This window comes from Oratosquilla oratoria, chromosome 41 (genome assembly GCF_046742065.1).
Source record: "Oratosquilla oratoria isolate Oo_2021 chromosome 41, ASM4674206v1, whole genome shotgun sequence".
NCBI classification, from domain to species: Eukaryota; Metazoa; Arthropoda; class Malacostraca; order Stomatopoda; family Squillidae; genus Oratosquilla; species Oratosquilla oratoria.
The window spans coordinates 35,188,983-35,211,252 of NC_134817.1; the positions used below are offsets into that span (position 1 = coordinate 35,188,983).

General features: G+C 40.2%; 1 protein-coding gene across 2 annotated transcripts in view; it reads left to right on the forward strand.

Moving 5' to 3' along the window:
• The first annotated feature begins 14,279 nt into the window (after positions 1-14,279).
• Positions 14,280-22,270, forward strand: part of LOC143021227 (RRP12-like protein) — a 33,142-nt gene continuing 25,151 nt past the window's right edge. Inside the window, exons 1-7 of one of the 2 annotated variants that reach the window (XM_076178595.1) lie at positions 14,336-14,392; positions 14,840-14,912; positions 17,671-17,832; positions 18,014-18,185; positions 19,060-19,186; positions 19,340-19,525; positions 19,687-19,803. In XM_076178595.1, the coding sequence (XP_076034710.1) occupies positions 17,709-17,832; positions 18,014-18,185; positions 19,060-19,186; positions 19,340-19,525; positions 19,687-19,803 (726 nt within the window). In that variant the 5' untranslated portion in view covers positions 14,336-14,392; positions 14,840-14,912; positions 17,671-17,708. Of the gene's footprint in view, positions 14,393-14,839; positions 14,913-17,670; positions 17,833-18,013; positions 18,186-19,059; positions 19,187-19,339; positions 19,526-19,686; positions 19,804-22,270 lie in introns of both variants that reach the window. The other variant, XM_076178594.1, reaches the window with a different exon arrangement.

Below are 22,270 nucleotides of genomic sequence, written 5' to 3' on the forward strand. Positions count from 1 at the left end.
CTCTTCCCCAAAGCCCTCTTCACCCCATCCATCCACCTCATCCCAAGACGTCCCCTATGTTCACCCCCTCCACATCTGCCTTCCATACCTCTTTTACTAGTCTTTCTTCACTCATTCTTTCCATGTGTCCAAATCATCCTAATACTCTTTCATCAACCCTATCTCCCAGCTCCCTTTCCACCCCTGTTCTCCTCACCTCCTCATTTCTCACTCTATCTAGCCTAGTAACCCCCATCATACTTCTCAGACACCTCATCTCAAACACATTCAAACTCCTCTCTTCTCTTATGTTCCATGTTTCTGCCCCATACAGTGCTGTTGGCACAATCACTCCTTCATACAGTCTCCTCTTAGCATCCATTCCCAAATGTCTATTCCTCATTACACTCTTTAATCCACCAAGGCATTTACTCGCTTCTCTCAATCTACATTCTACCTCCACCTTCACTCCACCTTTTCCTGCCACATTTGCACCCAAGTATCTAAAACTATCCACTTCCTCCAGTCGCTCTCCCTTAATTAATCACTGGTGGCACACTTCCACCTACATATGGAGGCAAGAGTTAACATCTCTACAAATATTTCAACATGCCTGACACACAGTACATAACAATGACCAAACAAAAACTCACAATGCCCATCCTACTACATGAGAGACTACACACCAACATACAGGTACATAAAACAGAATACAAAACAGCATGCAGCGCCCCCACCCACCCATCACTGAAACAAAAGCAACATACAATCATATACTAGCTCCAGATATAAAATGTCACAGGTACATACCTCACAAAAGATACAAAACATATAGCTTATATTCTCCAGCATTTGTGAAAGTCATACAACATTACTTTTCTTCCCTGAGAGATCAATAGGTTAAACTAAAGGGTGTTGCTGGATACATTAGGGTTGCAAGTTTCCTGCAAGAGAACTGAGGCAGTAGGCAGAAACTGAAACATAGATTAGTTATGTACTTATCCATATATTCATATAATGTACTTATACAATGATCTCTATTCATGAGGTATTTCTACATTGTATCACATTCATCCTCCTGTTTACACAGATATGAAAATGATGAGCCAATTATTGATTGGGATAAGATCTGTCAAGTATTAGATCTCCTATATTGATAGGGGTAAAAGCCTAGAATGCTCAGTATGCACACCAGATAAGAAAAATGGAACGGTTTTAAAGGAGCCTTACTTAGACTTGATAAAATTGAATCCATGCAAGAGTAGCTTACTATTATTTTTTCGTATTTATTTAATTTAATTTATTTTTTTATTGCAAGTTTTTTTTTATTTGGGATAGTAGTCCTTCTAATGATCTGGTTTTCAGGATATTACCATTTTTCTCTCCCTCCCATTTCCTGCCACCCTCCCCCATTAACTCCAGACCTATGTGAGAATGCTTGGCAGAGATTTAGAGTTGATGGATGCAGGTAGGGGGATATGGAAAATGAATTAGTTGTAGTTTAGGAATGACACTGCACTTGTGGTGGACTGTCAGGACAGACTGAAGCAGTTGGTGAGTTTGAAAGGGTGTATGAGAGGAAAAAGTGGAGAGTAAGTGTGGACAGTAAAGTGATGAGATGTATAAGGAGGGATGATATTGGTAAGTTGAATGTGGGTGTAAAGGGTGAAAGGTTAAAGGAAGTGGAATTTTAAGTTTTTAGGGTTGGAAGAGTGGATGTTGAGTAAATGTTTGGGTGAAATGAATACTGGTTTGAGAAATAGGCATTTGGGAATAGGCAAAGAGAATATTGTATGAAGTAATTGTAACCATGGCAATATATAGGACAGACTTAGAATTTAAGGAAGACAAAAAGGAGGCATGTGTATTAATTACCTAAATTTAATATACAGGAAAGGGACAATCCTCATAGGGGTTCTGTCAAACTCTTCAATTATCATAGCTTCAAATTTATATGTTGTTCCAGTTAGGGCTGTATTGCCTTTTAAGCCATTCCAAGTATTGGGCTTTTATGGATCTGGAAAAGGCTTATGATAGGGTAGACAGAAAGGCACTGTGGGAGGTTATGCAGATATATGGGATAGGAGGAAAGCTTCTGGGAGCTGTCAAGAGTTTTTATGAGAGTAGTAGAGCTTGTGTCAGGATTAGAAATGGAGAGAGTGAGTGGTTTGAAGTAAAGGTGGGACTTCGTCAAGGATGCGTTATGTCACCCTGGCTGTTCAACTTATACATGGATGGGGTGGTGCGAGAGGTGAATGCTAGGGTAGTGGGTCAGGGATTGGAGATGGTTAAAGAAAATGGAGAAAAGTGGGAGGTGAGCCAGCTGTTGTTTGCGGACGACACTGCGCTTGTGGCAGGGTCAGAGGAGGGATTGAGGAAGCTGGTGGCAGAGTTTGGGAGAGTATGTGATAGAAGAAAGCTAAAGATAAATGTAGGTAAAAGTAAGGTGATGAGATGTACAAGGGGTGAAAGTGGCAGTAGACTGGAAGTGAACATTAAGGGAGAGCGACTGGAGGAAGTGGATAGTTTTAGATACTTGGGTGCAAGTGTAGCAGGAAAAGGTGGAGTGAAGGTGGAGGTAGAATGTAGATTGAGAGAAGCGAGTAAATGCCTTGGTGGATTAAAGAGTGTAATGAGGAATAGACATTTGGGAATGGATGCGAAGAGGAGACTATATGAAGGAGTGATTGTGCCAACAGCACTGTATGGGGCAGAAACGTGGAACATAAGAGAAGAAGAGAGAAGGAGTTTGAATGTGTTTGAGATGAGGTGTCTGAGAAGTATGGTGGGGGTTACTAGGCTAGATAGAGTGAGAAATGAGGAGGTGAGGAGGAGAACAGGGGTGAAAAAGGAGCTGGGAGATAGGGTTGATGAAAGAATATTAGGATGGTTTGGACACATGGAAAGAATGAGTGAAGAAAGACTAGTAAAAGAGGTATGGAAGGCAGATGTGGAGGGAGTGAACATGAGGGGACGTCCTAGGATGAGGTGGATGGATGGGGTGAAGGGGGCTTTGGGGAAGAGGGGAATGTCTGTTGAGGAAGGAAGGGAGAGGACGGAAGACAGAGGTGAGTGGAGAATGGTTGTATATGGATGATGTTGTGATTGCATGAGGAGGAATGGGCAGGGGGGTGGGGTAGTATGTGTGAGTAAATTTTGACGCAGCCCGAAGGGATTTCTCCCCGTCCTCTCCTTATATGCAAGGGGGGACAGAGAGGGGGGGTCGCTGATTAAATGAAGCGGCCTTGCTGTGGATGTACTGTGTCTTGCGACACTGCTTCTGACCCAGGGCGGTGGGCAGGGTGCAGGGATGACCCGTCATCCAGGAGGTGCTCAGATGAGAGGGAGGGTGGGAGGGGTGTGGAGTGTATGTAGGGATGAAATGGGTGGGAGTGTTTTTATGCCTTTCCCTTTTTGGCTACCTCCCTTGTAAGGGGGAAAAAGCCTTGGTATATGTATGTATGTATGTAAGTATTTATGTATCTGTATGGAAAACTTTGTTGAATCATTTAATCATTTAGTCTTTCTCAGTTTATTCCCAAGATCTCTTAAATCCCTCCCATCTCTAATCAAGAGATCTCTTCTGTCAGTGCAGCATATCCTATTTAGCTATCTGAACACAGTAATCAGGTCACCTTTTTTTCTTTGATATTTCAATGTGTGTTTGCATTTCTGTGCATGTGTGTCTGTCAATCAGTTGTTGCCTCGAGTTCCATGGTGGAAAACTCTCAGCCCCACAGTGCCTGGAAACTGTCCACAAAAACAGATCTCTCTGGGAAGAAACGTTGAACAGTTGTCTGTGTTGTGTCATTGTGGGACCTTTTCTATGTCACTGGCTAGAAGTTATAGGAAGAGGGGAGCAGTCACTGGTAAGGTGTAAGAAGTTAATAGAGAAATTGGGCCCACTGCAAAGACTGAGTGTCAGGAGTTTAGGGCTGCATTACCTGAAGGTGAGTGGGTTGACAAGTTTTGAAAATTGGCAGCTATGTTGCACATCTAAAACAGCGTTTCTCAACCTTTTACCCCGAAAACTTTAAAATAAATTGCATGTCTCAAGGAACCCCTGTGCAAAAAAAAAAAAAAAAAAATGCATATACCATATCTTTCTCATTTTATTTTCATCGTAATAATAGGTTAGATAGGATGATGTCTGTATTACATTATTACAATAACCTTTTGTGGTAGCTTAGGGTTCCATGGAACCCTGGTTGAGAAACGCTGATCTAGAAGGACTACCATATGTATGTGTGTGTATGTATGCAAGAATATTTCTGAATAGTTACGGTTTTCTGGAATTCAAAAGTAACCCATATTCTATTACATCTTTTAAAATGGTAATTATCATGTTGAATATGATCTCTTATGACATAAGGTAGCTTTATCATGTTAACATGAAACAGGTATCTACATATTAGAATATATGATAATACAAGTATAATGAAAAACTACTTTAGAAATAATTCCTTTCAATGTTTTTATTGTTTCAATATTGCTGCTTTATTTCAGTCAATCGGTTGTTCCCGCTAAAATCTCTGACCAAAAATCTTGTGGTTCTTAGCTCACCCATAGATGTCTCTAGGAAGAAATGTGCAAGTATACTTAACCATGTAAAAAAAAAAAGTAAATTTTGTATCCAATCTCTTCCATTAACATTTAAAATTTTAACCAGTGGGGTGTTTCTGCATCACTGGCCAGTGAGAGGAAGAAGAGAAGTTACTAATTGTCAGCTTCATGTAAAAAACAAAACAAAAAACACTAATGTCAAAGACCAGGTGTCAGCCACTTGGGACTGCACATTTGAATGGGGATGAGGGAGTTAGTTGGTTTTGGAGATAGATGGCAGGGAAGTGATTCTGTCTGTATGACTATCATGGTCCCTGTGTTTGCTTAACAGTTTTAAATCAACATTTAGGAAAAAATCCACACACTGTGGGTAGGTTTTACCACTGAAATAACCAAAGACTTTATTAATACTGTAGTAGTATGTACTTATAACATCCACAATTTCAATATATCCACAAATTTGCTGTATTTTTATTGTGGGGGGGGGAATGGATATTTATGAAGTTAAAGAATTGTAGTGGCCAGTTGATATTTCCCATTTTTCATACAATGGAAGTTTAGTATTTTATTTTATTTGTTATTATTTTTCTCATTTATTTTATTATTATTATATTTTTTTCCCCATTTCATCTCTATACTTGCATTTCTACTTGTTTACATTGTAAAACTTAATTATATTCATTTCCAGTTTAACATCTAGCTGAATTACTTGTACATTTAGTGTTCATGGTTAACTATTTTTGTAGTGATAAGATTTTATGTGTACCTAACATTGAAAAAAAATCAGTGGTTGTGGAATATATTACTAAAATTATTTTCACACATGTTGCATCTATTAATGGTTGTTAATACCTTGTGATAATGTATCATAAGAATTATTGTTGTACATGATATTTATTGCTACTGTTTGTTCTGCTGATCTCTTGCTAGTCCCTCATCACTCCTGTGGTGAAAGACATTAGATATTAAAAGATCTGGATATGATATATCTACTTTTGTTTTGTCTTCTTGTACTTGAACTTCATAACAGATTTACTTGTACCCTTATCCTTCCAGGATTGCTTGTTTTTGTCAAACTAAAGCAAGCTTCTGGGTTTAATCTAAATAAAACATTTTCTGTGACTGTTTCAAGTTCAAAATATTTTATACTTGTTTGCGACACATCACTGCCACATTAATTAATAAAAATTGTAATCATTGAGATGAAAAATTTGTGATTAAAACATTCCAATGTCAGCTACTTGCCAGGAAGTTCTCATGTCTCAGTTTGTCGTGATTGTGTGATAGTGTTGTGATCACCATTGTGATTTGGGCTTTCATTGTAAATGAAGTCATAACTGTCACAAAAATGTAAGAGTAAATTCTGTCTGAATTATGACCAATAAACTAATGTTTCATTGTTATGAAAACAAGAAGTTTTTTCTTTTTGTTTTATTGAAAAAAAAATTCAGTCTTACCCTTTCTTTTTCTCATTGTCTCCTATCCTGTGTGTTTGTTCATGCATGAAGGTGGGGTTAGGCTCTCCTTTCCAGAGGGAAGCTAGAAAAGTTAGTGTAAACAGATGTGACCAACTGAGATTGACATGAGACATTTCTTTCCCCCCTACCAGGGGTGTGCTGGGCCTTCCTCCACTTTCCTTCCTGGAGGAAAGACTAACTGCTACCTCGCCACTACCTTTTGGGCCACCTTGAGATCAACAGAAAAAGTAGTGAAGCAGTACAAGTCTATGGAAAAAAAGTGTTATATCTATATACCAAAGGCGTTTTCCCCCTTTACATGGGAAGTAGCCAACTCAAAGGCACACACCCATTCCTGTCCACCACCCTCAAATCTCTCTTATCTTAGCTACTCACGGGTGAGGGGTCATCTCTCTCTCCTTCCCACAGCCTCGGTCAGAAGGAATGCAGCAAGACACAGTACATCCACACAGTCAAAGGAAAGAAAAAAAAAGTGCATACATATAACGGCCTTTTCCCCCTTACAAGAGAGGTAGCCAAAGTTAAAGGCATAAATCCACTCCCATCCATTTCATCCCTATATACTCTACTCCCATTCACCACCCCTCCCTCCCTCTTTTTTTGGTACAAAATTTCCATCCTCCAGGGTCCTTTGAGCTAACTACTGCCTCCTCACCTCTTCACAGTGCCCCTGGGGTCAACTCCCACAAGGAAATTCAATACTATTATAACAATGTAGGTCTTGCTAACAATTTCCCAGAGGAAATTGTATTAGTATGGGTCTCCAGTTAGGAGGATGAGTAAGAGGTAAGCTATCAGCTGTCAGCTTTGTGGAAAGAGAAATCATACCTAATTTGGATAGTGTCAGCCCCATGAAACTGCATCACATAGAAGTCAGAGTTGTTCATGGGTAATGGGAGATAACTCCCTATGATGCCTGTCTCTCTGGACCACCAATAGTAGGCACCCATAATTGAACACTAGCGTATGATTTTTGTCGTCAGTTTCACTCGCTGGAAACCCATAGCTCCACAGTAGCTTGTAAGTGTTGTATTAGTGTGGGTCTGTTTATATTATTGGGTAGGAGGGAGGAGGAGGAAGAGCATTTACCAATTTTCAGCAGTGAAAATGCCAGGGAAAATAAATCTGTATTAGAAAGAGAACTTGGCCTAGTCCAGGCAATGTCACCCCTGAGGTGAGTGTTGATAACTTAAAAATGGGTGGTTGGGTGATTCACTTTAATGCCCATCTTGCAAATCTATTATAGGTTAAATGTCTACAGGTGATTTCTGAAAAAAAAGTTTACACATAAGCAAAGGCATATAAAATCTCTCCCTTTTCCTCAAATAACATTGAACAAATTTTCAACAACTCAAGAACTTTAGAAACCTTATATCTACTGCTAGATAAGGATTTATAAAAACTAAAGGGAATAAAGTCTAAACTCTTGGAGGATATAAAGAATTGTATATATTTTCAAGTTATGTTCATTGGGTAGTCAAAAGTCAGAATGATATGGTTTAACATCACAAACTCCCAGCTACAGGGAGTCTAGGAAGGTGGCCCTACTGATGACTTTGTAGTGTGGAATTCAATAAACCATGCCCTTGGCTCAACTTGGTTCAAAAGTCATAAGAAATATATACATATTTAAACAACACTTACAAATAGTTCCTGTCCATTTCTACATCTTTAAGAATTTATTTGTTGTATCTTTGAACTTCATCCTCCATAGACAACTATCCTGATTTTTCTTTATGCATTACACAAATACAATATACCAAATGAAAGCACTCCATTTACTACCTCTTAAGGCCTGTCTACACGAGCGGGCCTGATCGGCGGGCTTGCCCGTTAACGGGCATATTTGACGGGCAAACGATCAAATTGCCCGAAAGGCCGCCGAGCGAAATCACTGAGCTGGTGCCCGGTAGCTGGAGTTTCTACCCTGCCAGACGCAAGATAATATCGTGAACCCACAGCGGGCCTTCATCCCACATTCCACGGCATAGTAGCACAGTGAACATTTAACGATGGCAGCCCAGGATAACTCTAGTGAGCCACCGACAATGCTAGGCACCATGGTTCTCGTACAGCACTCCACCCGCTACTGGCAACATCGTCGGGCAGGCCCAGCTGTTCATCACTTCGGTCGTGTGGACAACATTCACGGGCAGGCCCGCGAGAATTTGCCCGTTAACGGGCAAACCCGCCGATCAGGCCCGCTCGTGTAGACAGGCCTTTACATTCTTAAACAAATCTATTATATTTTACTCCTTGCTTGCATATCTGTCCCTTTTCTTACTCCTTTTTTGGCACCATGGATCAAACTGTTGAATTACCCAGCAAACTTTGTCTTCTTTCTGCAGAGATGAAAATAATAATACTGTGAAACTTAGGTAAGGCATCTCACCATGTGATTTTTCCCTTATGTGGATCCAGCTACAAGATACTGTACACACACACACACACCAGGGTCATTCTCTCCTACAGAGTTCTGATTGGGTTCTTTGGGTGACGTGAACGCAATGCCGGTTGAATTTTGGTGTCTTACTTTTCTTCTTTGTTCTTCACTGGAAAAAAAAAAAAATCGGAGAACATTCGGAGTTCGCTCGGAACATAACTGTCTCGCAAGAATTATTTCCGAAATAACATCGTTAAAGAATCACGACCAGGTGCAAAGTGCTGTGCGCGGTGACGGTTTCTGGTTGGGTTTGTTTGGGTTTCGCGCGCACAAGCATTGTGACGTGAGTGCTATGCGGGTTGAAATTTGGACCAAAAAATCAGAGCATTCGGAGCGTGCTTGGATCGTTAACGGCCATGTACGAACTATGTCAGCGGTCGTGAGGGTACTGCATTTGGTGTACTTATAATTAAATGTGTGGATGTGATATAGATGAGAGCGAAAAGGAAATTTGATGTCTTTTCTTCGTTCTTCGTTAGACCAAACAATCGGAGAGCATTCGGAGCGCGCTCACGAGCATTGTGACGTGAGCATTATGCGGGTTGAAATTTGGTATCTTACATTTCTTCGTTCTTCGTTTAACTAATAAATCGGAGAGCATTTAGAGCGCGCTCGGAACATGAATGACCACGCACGAAATATTTTCGAGATGATATCGTGGGAGAATCACGACCCAGCGTGAAGCGCAAAGCGCTGGACGCAGAGTTTTTGATCGAGTTCTTTGGGCCTCGCGCTAAGCATGCACGCACGTGAGCGTTATGCGGGCTGAATTTTAGTGTCTTAATTTTTTCCTTTGTTCTTTGTTGGACAAAAAAAAAAAAATGGAGCGCGCTCTGGTCATTCACGGTCACGCACGAACCATGTCAATGGTCGTGAGGGTCTTGCATATAATGTATTTCTAGTATTAAATCTATCTCGTAGTAATCACATCCATGTGTAGCCCATAAGAGTGAAACCTGGTTTTGATATGAAATTTTATAGTTTAGGTACATCCTGTTATTGTTCCAATTAATTTTTTTATTACATGGCAAATATATATATATATATATATATATATATATATATATATATATATATATTCAACCACAAACCACTTTTAATTCCATGCCATCGAAATCGAGACTGAAGAATCGCTCGATGGAGACATTTTGTTGGAAATTGAAACGTGGACGAGCCGAGGATTCGAACCCAGCTAACCCGTAACAAAGTTACAGTGACTTAAACCAATGCGCTATCAAGAGATCTCTCTTGATAGCTCATTGGTTTAAGTCACTGTAACTTTGTTACGGGTTAGCTGGGTTCGAATCCTCGGCTCGTCCACGTTTCAATTTCCAACAAAATGTCTCCATCGAGCGATTCTTCAGTCTCGATTTCGATGGCATGGAATTAAAAGTTGTTTGTGGTTGAATAATATCAATTGATCGCTGGGAACCATTCAGTGTAGATGTATATATATATATATATATATATATATGTATATATATATATATATATATATATATATATATATATATATATATTCCTTGATAGCTACCACTGAAGTTCTGAGTAGTAAACAAACAGGCGCGGATCCAGGAATGTTATTGGGGGGGGGGGGGCGAACCGATAAGCGATAACCGATACTTGAAACACGCCGATATTTTAACCCCAAGAATAATGCTGTTGGCTTAGAGATTGGTCCAGAAACCTAAATCTGTTTTGCTCGTAATTGTATGTAACGTCATATATAATTAATAAATATAATTCAAATCATAAATTCGCACTAAAAAGTGTTTATCCAAGGAGAATCAAACTCGAGATAAGTGTACCATACTCGGGGCGTTGGGGGGGGCTGCTGCCCCCCCCCCTTGTATCCACGCCTAAATTGAAATAATCTGTAATGATTACCGGTTCATATAAATTTATTATGAAAACAATTATACAGTATATCAAAGCTAATAAAACAAATACTTCAAGAGGAAAACTTTCTCCAAAACTGTTTTGTTAACAATTATACAAACAACTCAATAGTTATATCTACAATTATTCGTGATATCAAATTAGGCCAAATCTAGGCTTGGGGAAAATACATAATACTTACCTTTGAACTGGTACATAAATGAAGTGACTGCAAAGATAGTGTTGGCAGCAAGGGTTGGTGACCCTGTAGTAGTTTTAGTTCGGAACAACGGCAGGACAAATGAAAATCAACACAAAATATCTAATCTCTTTCTTTTGGTAATTAGCCACAAGGTGCGACACTAGAAGTGTCACATGAGAAATATAGGTGAAGCTCAGACTAAGGCCACAGCTTAGTGGAACTTATGGTTGTAGCTGGACGTGGAGCCTAACGTCAGCGAGGCGGTAGCAGATGATGACGGCGAGACTCGATGGGACAGCTAGAAGACTGGACGAGGAGATGTAGTTTGTGCGCTGGTCGGCTTGGTCGGTACTGATCTGCCCATCTCGGCGAAATGCCGACCTTTTAAAGGAGGCTGGCGGGAACCTGAGGAGCTTTCCAAGTTCCTGATTGGCTGACCGCTGGCTGGCAGGGACACCCTTGCGAACTACGCTTGCCAACTACGGGAACTTGGAAGGGATAGTTCCGAAGATTTCTTTGATCAGTGTGTGACGGGTCGTAGGATGCATCAAGTCACTACAACCCTACTAACCCTGCCAGAAGCAACTTCAAACGGTGTCGAAGGATGTCGTCAAGGGTACTCTGAAAAACACAAAAAACATTAAAATAATTATTTTCAATCCATTCTTCCTGTATGGATATTAAATTTTATTAGTTTCTAGCAATACTGATAAAATGAAATCAAGCATTATAAGAACACACTTGCACATACCCGCCTCCCAACTGCTAAAACCCCTTTCCCACATAAATGGGGAATTCTACATAATTCGTTCAGGCTGTGTCTATTCTATTCCTTATCCAATCACAACCACTCCCCACTCACACTCATCTCTTGTCCTCGCCCTTTCCTGCTTGACAAACTCCTACATTCATCCACCTCCTTCTCAGTCTTCCCCTCACACGTATTTTGTAATTTCCAGCACTTTTATCCTTGGGAAAAATATCCCACTGAAGAGCTGGAGTTGCAGGGGTGGTAAAGAAAATTTCAAGAAAACAGCAGAACGGAGGGTTAGTACAAGTTAAAAGTGATTACCACTCTTTGAGTGGATATCATTCTCCACTCATAAATTAATGCTGCAGGACTGCTCCGTTAGGATGCCACCACAGTTCCAAAAATACTGACTGTATAAAACTCGTGCACTCAACATTCCATGCGGGGCCTTCCCGTCGAGTTCGCTCCGTCTCTGCTTTCCACACAAATAATGCACCCACCCTTCACCCACGTTTTGTCCCTTTTACCTTAGCTCCCAGTGAATGAGGGACCATCCCTGTCTTCCGCCCACTACCCAGGTCAGAAGCAACACAGCATGGCCTAACAGCCAAAGCTGGTTTACTCCACCACTTCGTGACATGGCAACCCCTCTTAGTCTACTCATGAAAATGCATAGCAGACTCTTTGGTCCACATCAATTTATCAGCCATTCACTTTTTCTAGTAACACCTATCTCTTACCCTCTCTACTTCACTAATCAATACGTTTTTCTTGTTTTGACCTATGGGCGTTTTGACTAGTAACCATGGGGTACGCAGAAATATTGGAAAGATCAATGCTGCTACTAAACTGTAGACTGGTATTAAGGATTGAAAATATATTGTGAAGGCGATAAAGTAGTGGAAATGGAATTGGGTATGAAAGGTAGTCAGATATAAGGACGATAAATGGAAGTATATGTAGTAGTTTCAGAGGGATTAGCTTGTTAAGTGTAGTTGGGAAGGCTTATGGGAGGATCTTGATTGAGAGGATTAGGAGAGGAACAGAAGGAGTAATTGGTGAGGAACAGTGTGGATTTAGGACAGGTAGAGGTTGTGTAGATCAGATTTTTGTGGTAAGACAGATATGTGAGAAAGCTATAGGAAAGGGGAAGGATGTTTTTTGGGCTTTTATGGATCTGGAAAAGGCTTATGATAGGGTAGACAGAAAGGCACTGTGGGAGGTTATGCAGATATACGGGATAGGAGGAAAGCTTCTGGGAGCTGTCAAGAGTTTTTATGAGAGTAGTAGAGCTTGTGTGAGGATTAGAAATGGAGAGAGTGAGTGGTTCGAGGTAAAGGTGGGACTTCGTCAAGGATGCGTTATATAGCCCTGGCTGTTCAACTTATACATGGATGAGGTGGTGCGAGAGGTGAATGCAAGGGTGGTGGGTCAGGGATTGGAGATGGTTAAAGAAAATGGAGAAAAGTGGGAGGTGAGCCAGCTGTTTTTTGTGGACGACACTGCGCTTGTGGCAGGATCGGAGGAGGGATTGAGGAAGTTGGTGGCAGAGTTTGGGAGAGTATGTGATAGAAGAAAGCTAAAGATAAATGTGGGTAAAAGTAAGGTGATGAGATGTACAAGGGGTGAAAGTGGCAGTAGACTGGAAGTGAGCATTAAGGGAGAGGGACTGGAGGAAGTGGATAGTTTTAGATACTTGGGTGCAAATGTGGCAGGAAAAGGTGGAGTGAAGGTGGAGGTAGAATGTAGATTGAGAGAAGTGAGTAAATGCCTTGGTGGATTAAAAAGTGTAATGAGGAATAGACATTTGGGAATGGATGCTAAGAGAAGACTGTATGAAGGAGTGATTGTGCCAACAGCACTGTATGGGGCAGAAACATGGAACTTAAGAGAAGAAGAGAGAATGAGTTTGAATGTGTTTGAGATGAGGTGTCTGAGAAGTATGATAGGGGTTACTAGGCTGGATAGAGTGAGAAATGAGGAGGTGAGGAGGAGAACAGGGGTGGAAAAGGAGCTGGGAGATAGGGTTGATGAAAGAATATTAGGATGGTTTGGACACATGGAAAGAATGAGTGAAGAAAGACTAGTAAAAGAGGTATGGAAGGCAGATGTGGAGGGAGTGAACATGAGGGGACGTCCTAGGATGAGGTGGATGGATGGGGTGAAAGGGGCTTTGGGGAAGAGGGGAATGTCTGTTGAGGAAGGACGGGAGAGGACAGAAGACAGGGGTGAATGGAGAATGGTTGTATAATATGGATGATGTTGTGATTGCATGAGGTGGAATGTGCGGGTGGATGGGGGGTGAGGTAGTATGTGTGAGCAAAATCTGACGCAGCACGAAGGGATTTCTCCCCGTCCTCTCCTTTAAGGCATTGGGGGGGACGGAGAGGGGGGGGGGTCGCCGATTTAATGAAGCGGCCTTGCTGTGGATGTGCTGTGTCTTGCGACACTGCTTCTGACCCAGGGCAGTGGGCAAGGTGCAGGGATGACCCGTCATCCAGGAGGTGCTAAGATAAGAGGGAGGGTGGAGGGGTGTGGAGTGTATTCAGGGATGGAATGGGTGGAAATGATTTTATGCCTTTCCCTTTTTGGCTACCTCCCTTGTAAGGGGGAAAAAGCCTTGGTATATGTATGTATGTATATTAATATTTGAACGTCAAGAGAGGCGTAGTGGAAGACCAGACAAGTGGAAAGTGAGGATAATAAAAATTGCAGGTGTGGTGTGGCAAAAGTGGGCGCAAGAGTGTGATTCACGAAATAGCTTAGAAGAGGCTTTTGTTCAGCAGTGACCACTAAGTGGCTGATTATAAATAGGCGTAGAAACAGAACTGACAAGGAATAATGTAATATCTATCTGTACGTACATCCAAGAAAATAAAGATATATCATACCTATCAATTAAAATAAATGCAAGTATTTGCAGCAAGCAAAATAAATAAGCAAGTAAAATGACAGATGGTGAAGGGTATTAGTAAATTAGACAAATATTTAGCTCATTGATCCCTTTGAAACTCACGTTGCCAATAAACATTGTTTTCATTCTGAAGTCGGAGCTGCGGAGAAGGCATGTACAAATCTTTGACAGTGCTGTGGCAGAAGTAAGTATAGTTAGTATATATTAAAATAATTTATATATTGTCAGGTTGCATATATATATAATTAATACTTTAAACAAGTGCGTTATTATTATTTTATTTGTTGATACAATTCACATGGAATTGGAGCTAATCATGTAGTTATGTACTGTAGACCATCAGAGAATCCGTGGATTTAGAGTAGAATGGGTTACTTTCTTGTTTATTTGTTGATGTATATTGTATTGAGGTCTCACCTCACAGTCCTGCTGCCAGATCTGATATCCCTATGCAGAATATCCAATTGATCTGGTATAATGTTAGAGGTCCATCTGCTGGTGTAGACTAGTCCGGTACTGGGGGCTCGTGTGGCACAGGTTTTAGAAAATTGTTCAGGGTAGTTTTGAATTTGTCCACTGGGCAGCCAATGGTATTCCTCACATTTTTTGAACTGTGAATTAAATATTTTAGGTCCATCATGCGTCAGCTTGGACACCACCAGTGTCTTGACTGGGTCTTGACAGGCCGCTTTGGAGTTTGGATGGTATGCATTGCACTTGAGTCTTGTTATTTTTCTCTCATTGTTTGTGGGCTGCAGGAGTCCTAAGGCTGTAGGGTCAGGCACTTTTTACTCTAGGACTTTCCAGATATAGATTGCCCTGTATCTGTCCTGTTTTCTGTGCTGCCAGTATGGCCTTTATATGGTCCCAGTAGTCAAGGTCCCTCAGTTCAGCTGTTTGTCTGATATAGGACCTCTGCACAGCCTCTAGTCATTGTATGTCACTCATCTTGTTAGGTGACCACAACTGGCTACAGTAGTCCAGTAAGGGCTGTTCTAGGGCCTTCAATAGGGTCAGCATTACTTTTGGCTCCCTTGTCACTTATGACAGGTTCTGAGGACCCATCCAGCCTTTTTTTTTTTTTTTGGGGCACTTGTCACTGCCTCTTGAGATATGTTGCTGGAAGCAGCCGTCTTCATTCCGGGTGACACCTAGGCATTTGACGGGTGGATGTGTGGTAATGTCTCGTCCTCCCAGTGCTTAGTCAAATTGTCTTTTATGCCTAAGCCATACCTTAGCATTTAAAAGTTTCCCTTGTTAAAAGTCATGTTGCTTCCCCCTGGCCCAGGTGTTTTCATGTGAATGGTTGGTTTGAAACAATGGATCTAATCAGAAATAAACTCACTTCAACTGTTTCACCACCTCAAATGTAGTGCTTATCTAGTAATTTGTTTGTTTCTGTTAGGTTAGTTGCATTAACCTCTTCAGTACGGTTCAAAATCTCGCGGGCAGCATTAGCTGTCAGACGTACGATGTGTTGTAATAATACTCGCATCATAAAATATAGTCACCGCTTATATCAATCGTTCTCTCTTTTACCCATGAATTTTGATAACCATAGAAAATGTGATGAAGACAGTTTAGAGAGTATGTCATTACGCAGGGGCAACTACAATAAATATAATCAAGACGCCGATATGGCAGCCTCGCATATCCACTTGCTCCTCATGCCGCCTACGTGTGCGGCACCGTATGGAAGGGGTTAAGCCACAAACAGGCCCGGTTCTGGTGTGCACACTAGTACAAGACTCCATAAAATTATGTTCAACTTCCTGATTTGCTCACCATACATCGTGTGTTCTTACACATGATTGTACACTATTAGCCCATACTGCTCTTCTGAAGACTAGTCCACACGTCATTCACTCTTAATCAGAATATGTTCTTGCAATGTTTCAATGAATACTTTGATTTACATATCCTCAAACTATTATTCTCTATTTGACTGTCCATCATTTGAAATTTGATGTTGATTTCTGAATTATATCCAGTTCATAATATTGTATATTTTGATCATGTTGCCATGTTATATGTGGTAAGGTATGGTTGAGTCAGGTCTCCGTAGCCACTCATGATAACAAGGACTTTGAGTCCAGGCATCATATTGGAGGAGTACTATTTTGGAGGCTCTGCATGGTATGCTTTCCAATATCCATATCTTTTTGTTTGACCAGACTGATTGTTTAGTTGCTTAATTTTAAGGTACAGGAGGTACCAGTGATGGGTACTTGGTAGTGGTGGTCCTGTCAAATAAGCAAATGAGAGAATCATTTTACTACTGATCAATTTCAAAACCCTCACTTCTCTTTTGAGGTGTGCAGGGGATGGTCCTCAGTCTCTAGACCAGGCCTGAGTTTATTAAATTTCTACAGTAGCATTGAATGTGTGCCACTGCCATAGATTACTACAAAGTCAGATATTAGTGAAGCTGTATAAATAAGGATGCTGTGCACTCCAGAAACTATGGTATTCGCAGCAGGCTCCAGCACTCTCACCATTGTGACGTTTGTATCACCCCAATTAAATTTTCCATGAAGGATTGAATCTATTATCATTTATTTACAGCAGTTTTCTGTTGAAAATAAGTTCATATTGATCTCATAGAAGGAAAAGAAAAAAATGCATGTGTGGCAGGAAAATAGAGCCTTGAGATCTCCCGCTATCATTATATTTCCTTCATTTTCCCACAAAAAGAGCTGACAACCAGTGATTGATCCCTGCTGTTTTCAACTGTGACAGCTGTATAAAACCAAAAACTAGGAGTGACAGACACACATGGACTAATGCCATTGTGTTGGAAAAGGAACAAGAGTATTAGGTTCTGTGTCAATATCACGCAAACACATTTATGATCTCTTTTTGTTTTTGCATGTGAAATATCTATTTTTTCAGTAGAATAGTTATGATAGGATGGGTTACATTAGGAGCTATTGCACAACATAAGTTTCATGTTAAATATCCATGATTGCATGATTCTGGAATTTAACGAATATTATTCCAGCAGGTGGCACAACTACTTGTTTATTTTATTTTGTTTTTTGTTATGATTATATATATATATATATATATATATATATATATATATATATTCTTCCTTTTTCTTAACAATGGAATAACCATCAACAACTAAATCTTCAACAGTAAGGGAGTACTGTACTGTAGATTAATACAGATCTGCAAACTAGTGAATTTGCTTGTTTAGGAATGCTGCATGTCCCTACAACTACTATATTCTATTCTTGACAAGATCATCCTGATATTCTGATAAGTGTAACATTACCCTCCATTCCAGAACTCTTCAAGCACTTCTGCTTCACCCTTTATGTCAAATATTTTGTGATTTAGTATAAACATTAGTGCTGTTTTCATGTATAGTTTTTTCTGTTCCAGAAGTTTTGGAAACCCCTGTGTGTTGGCAGAATCATTAATATCATGTATATGAATTGAAACTTCCATTTTCAGGAATTTTTTATGAGTGAAAGCTAAGTAGACAGTTCACAATGAAGGTGAAAAGAGTAAAGGGACAGGGACAGAAGTGGAAGAAGGGACATAGCTGTGTGTCCAATCCATCAGTAACTAAACATAGGGAAGCAGCGAAGAACAGATTCTTTCAAAGACTTGAAGGTAAGCCTTTTTCATTTGTAATTTGAAGTAAGTGAATTTAACAGGATTCTTTTTTTTGTCTCAGAATTAGGTGAAGAGTATTTGTTTTGGAGTTTCAATCTGAGTATCCCATTCTTGAAGTTGCAGAGAGAGCACTAAATCCTCCAGGAATTATAAGTATTTCCCTTATTTTCTACACCAGGTGAAAGTGGCCTAACAACAGATGCCCTTGCAAAACATGATGCTGAACTTAGTGGAGTGGCAAAGGAGATGGGAGCACTCAGTGTGGATGAAGAGGACCTGCAAAGTGCTGGGAAAACCTTCAATACATTTGCAACAAATTTTACAACCTGCACACTTCCTGCCTTTAATAAGTATGTAAAACATTGTAATTAGAATAGTTCATTGTTATTGTTATGGGTGTAATCGAAGAAAAATGGGGAGATGATATGAGAGATGGCTGGAGGAAGATTCATTACCATTTTTATGTATCAAAGGTCCTTCCTGTCTTGTAAATGGGGTGGCTGAATTGAAGCACACACACACACTTTATACACATAAATACTTGTTTAATGCTTATCCCATCACATCAAAACATATTTTATTATTATTTTGTCATCTCTTGGCCTCCCTCACCTTGCACTTTGCTTCTGCCTTCTTCACTACATATCTGCCTGTAGTGTACTCACCTCTTCATTCTTTTCCTACCCATTCCCACCTATCATTAAATGATGATTAGGTATGATTGTCTTGTTCCTTCATTTGTCTAGGTTTGTTGAATAGCTGTTGTTCTCAATTCTGCAGGTCCTTTTGTTATTTTTAGAATTTAGGTTTACATACACACACACACACACACATATACACCAAGGGCTTTTTCCCCCTTACAAGGGAGGGAGCCAAAGTCAAAGGCATAAATCCACTTCCACCCATTTCATCCCCACATACATCACTCCCATTCACCACCCCTCTCTCCCCCTCTTCTTGGCTCCTCCAGGATGACAGGTCATCCCAGCATCTTGCCCACTGCCTTAGGTCATTGCTTCTGACCCAGGGCAGTGGGCAAGATGCAGGAATGACCCATCATCCAGGAGGACCCAAGAAAAAGGTGAAGGAGGGGTGGTGAATGGGCGTGGAGTATGTGTGGATGAAATGGGTGGGAGTGGATTTATGCCTTTGACTTTGGCTACCTCCCTTGTGTATTTAAAATTTTATTTAAATTTAGATTTAAATAAGTTTTTCTCTCTCTAGATTCTTTCAGACCTTCAATGTTAATTCTGAACATCAAACTCGCATGCTAGCAATTCATGCTGCAGCTCAGGAGTACATTAAAGAACAGAATATGCCAGAAACTTCTACATCCTTTTATTGTGCATTGGTAAGTGCATCATTCATTTTTTCACATTTGTTTTTACTTGTGCATAATATTTATTTCTATTGAACCAAATACCCTAGATGCATACATAAAGATCTATTTTATAGACATATATTTCTAATTTTGTCCTTTTTTTTAATGTCTTAATTTGTTTAGGTAATGAGCATGGAAGGTATGTTGGAAAATGAAGAGGATGTTGCAGCAACTTTATCCCTCATGGTAAGAATTATCAAACGAGTTCCTATGGACGTTTTGAAACTCAAGTTTGGTTCCTTTGCCAAAACTTTGGACATGTGCATCACCAAACACAGTGAATCCAGCAATGTACCTCTCCTTACTAATGTGAGTACATGAAATTATTTTGGTTTTGTGTGTAAGTTTTATTTCTTTCTTATATAAGGAAATAGATCAAAATAAATTGTTGTACTAATCTGTAATATTTTTAAAATTTCTTTCCCACATCAGTTCTTGTGGTAAGAGCTATATATTGTATTTATCAACAGCTGATAGGCTGCCTCTCTGTTTTGCTGAGAGCACAGGACAAAGTTCAGTGGACTTACCCATACACCATGAGCCTTTTCCAGAAGATTCTTGCATTCACTACTCATGAAAAGCCAAAGGTAATCTAATATGTATTTACTTTTACTTAAGTTGGATGTGTGAAGAGTGAATGTGTGCTATGACTTTGCCAACACTTTTGTAAAGGGAAAAGGGCATTTCAATGTGTGTTTGTTTACATAACTAGAATTTGTATTAGCGGTAGATATGCTCAGTCTTGCTGCATTGCTTGTGACCCAGGCAGGAGATAGGGATGACCCTTCATCCACATGGAGCTAAGATATGATAGAAACAGGGGTGGTGGATGGGAGTGGGTGTGTGACTTTGACTTGGCTATCCTCCTTATAAAGGGGAGGAAGCCCTTGGTATATAGGAAGACAGGCAGTCTTATAGTGACATGTATTTTATGTATGAAAGTGGCAGTTGCTAATATGTCTATCGAAATAAACAGCACGTGAGGACGGAGCCTTTATCATTATGACATTTCTCGTGTAACAACTTTTTCAAGTACTTGGAAAAGCTGTAACAAACAAAACATTATACTGATAAAGGCTCCGTCCTCACATGGTGTTTATGTATTTTATACAGTTTGTAAAGTGATAGGAGGTATATGTAGATTATGTATTTACCTAGTTGTATCTTACAGGACAAGAGCTATGCTTATAGTGACCTGTTTTTGTATCCCTCTACATCCAGTTTATTCTTAAAATCATGTATAGTTTTGGCATTCACTGTTTCTCCGTTCAGTTTGGTTTGTTCCAGACATCAATCACTCTGTGTGGGAAGCTTTTTTTTTTTTTCCAGGTCTCTTCTGTAACTGTCTTTCTTTAGTTTCTCTTCTGTCCCACTTTAATAAGTTGTCTCTATCAAGAATTTCTATCTCTTTCATAATTCTGAAAATGGTCAGCAAATCGCCTATTTCTCTTCTCTGTTCCAGTGTTAACAGATGTAATTTCTCCAGTCTTTGTTTGTATGTCAGATTTGACAGTGTAGGTGCCATTTTTGTCGCTGCTCTTTGGATTCTTTCTAATTTACTTATGTTCTTTATGCTAGGTGCCCATAGTGTGTGTATGTATGTGTGTATATATATATTTATATATATATATATATATATATACAGTAAATCCTTAATATAACGGATCTCAATATATTGGATATAACAGACAAGAAATCTGACCAGATTTTCATCTGTTATAGTGAGAGATCCTCAGTTATAATGGATCTTTGGATATAATGACAGACCCCTGTCCCCATATCGTCCATTATATCAAGGGTTTACTGTAATTTCTAATCCTACCAATTTCTGATACCAGACAAACTTGATATAGCAGATCTGTCCATTATTTCCATTGGATATAATGGATCTTCAGATTCAGATATAATGACAGACCCGTCCCCATATCATACGTTATATTGAGGGTTTACTATATGTGTGTGTGTGTGTGTATATATATATATATATATATATATATATATATATATATATATATATATATATATATATATATTTGTACAACACTGAATGGGTCTCAGTGATTAGAGATACAGATAGCCTAGTTGGTAAGTCACTACTGCACTTGTCATGAGGATGCTTGGGTTCGAGTCCTTGGCAGTACCACATTTCAATTTCTGCATGTCGGCCTTGATGGCTTAGAATTAAAGTGCATTTTGGTTGTTTAAATGTGTGTATATATACATACATACATATACCAAGGCTTTTTCCCCCTTACAAGGGAGGTAGCCAAAAAGGAAAAGGCATAAAATCATTTCCACCCATTCCATCCCTGAATACGCTCCACACCCCTCCACCCTCCCTCTTATCTTAGCACCTCCTGGATGACGGGTCAACCCTGCACCTTGTCCACTGCCCTGGGTCAGAAGCAGTGTCGCAAGACACAGCACATCCACAGCAAGGCCACTTCATTAAATCAGCGACCCCCCCCTCTCTGTCCCCCTATTGCATAAAAGGAGAAGACGGGGAGAATCCCCTTCGGGCTGCGTCAAATTTTGCTCACACATACTACCTCACATCCCCCCCGTCCATTCCACCTCATGCAATCACAACATCATCCATATACCACCATTCTCCATTCACCCTTGTCTTCTGTCCTCTCCCGTCCTTCCTCAACAGACATTCCCCTCTTCCCCAAAGCCCCCTTCACCCCATCCATCCACCTCATCCTAGGACGTCCCCTCATGTTCACTCCCTCCACATCTGCCTTCCAAACCTCTTTTACTAGTCATTCTTCGCTCATTCTTTCCATGTGTCCAAACCATCCTAATATTCTTTCATCAACCCTATCTCCCAGCTCCCTTTCCACCCCTGTTCTCCTCCTCACCTCCTCATTTCTCACTCTAGCCTAGTAACCCCCATCATACTTCTCAGACACCTCATCTCAAACACATTCAAATTCCTTCTCTCTTCTTTTCTTATGTTCCATGTTTCTGCCCCATACAGTGCTGTTGACGCAATCACTCCTTCATACAGTCTCCTCTTAGCATCCATTCCCAAATGTCTATTCCTCATTA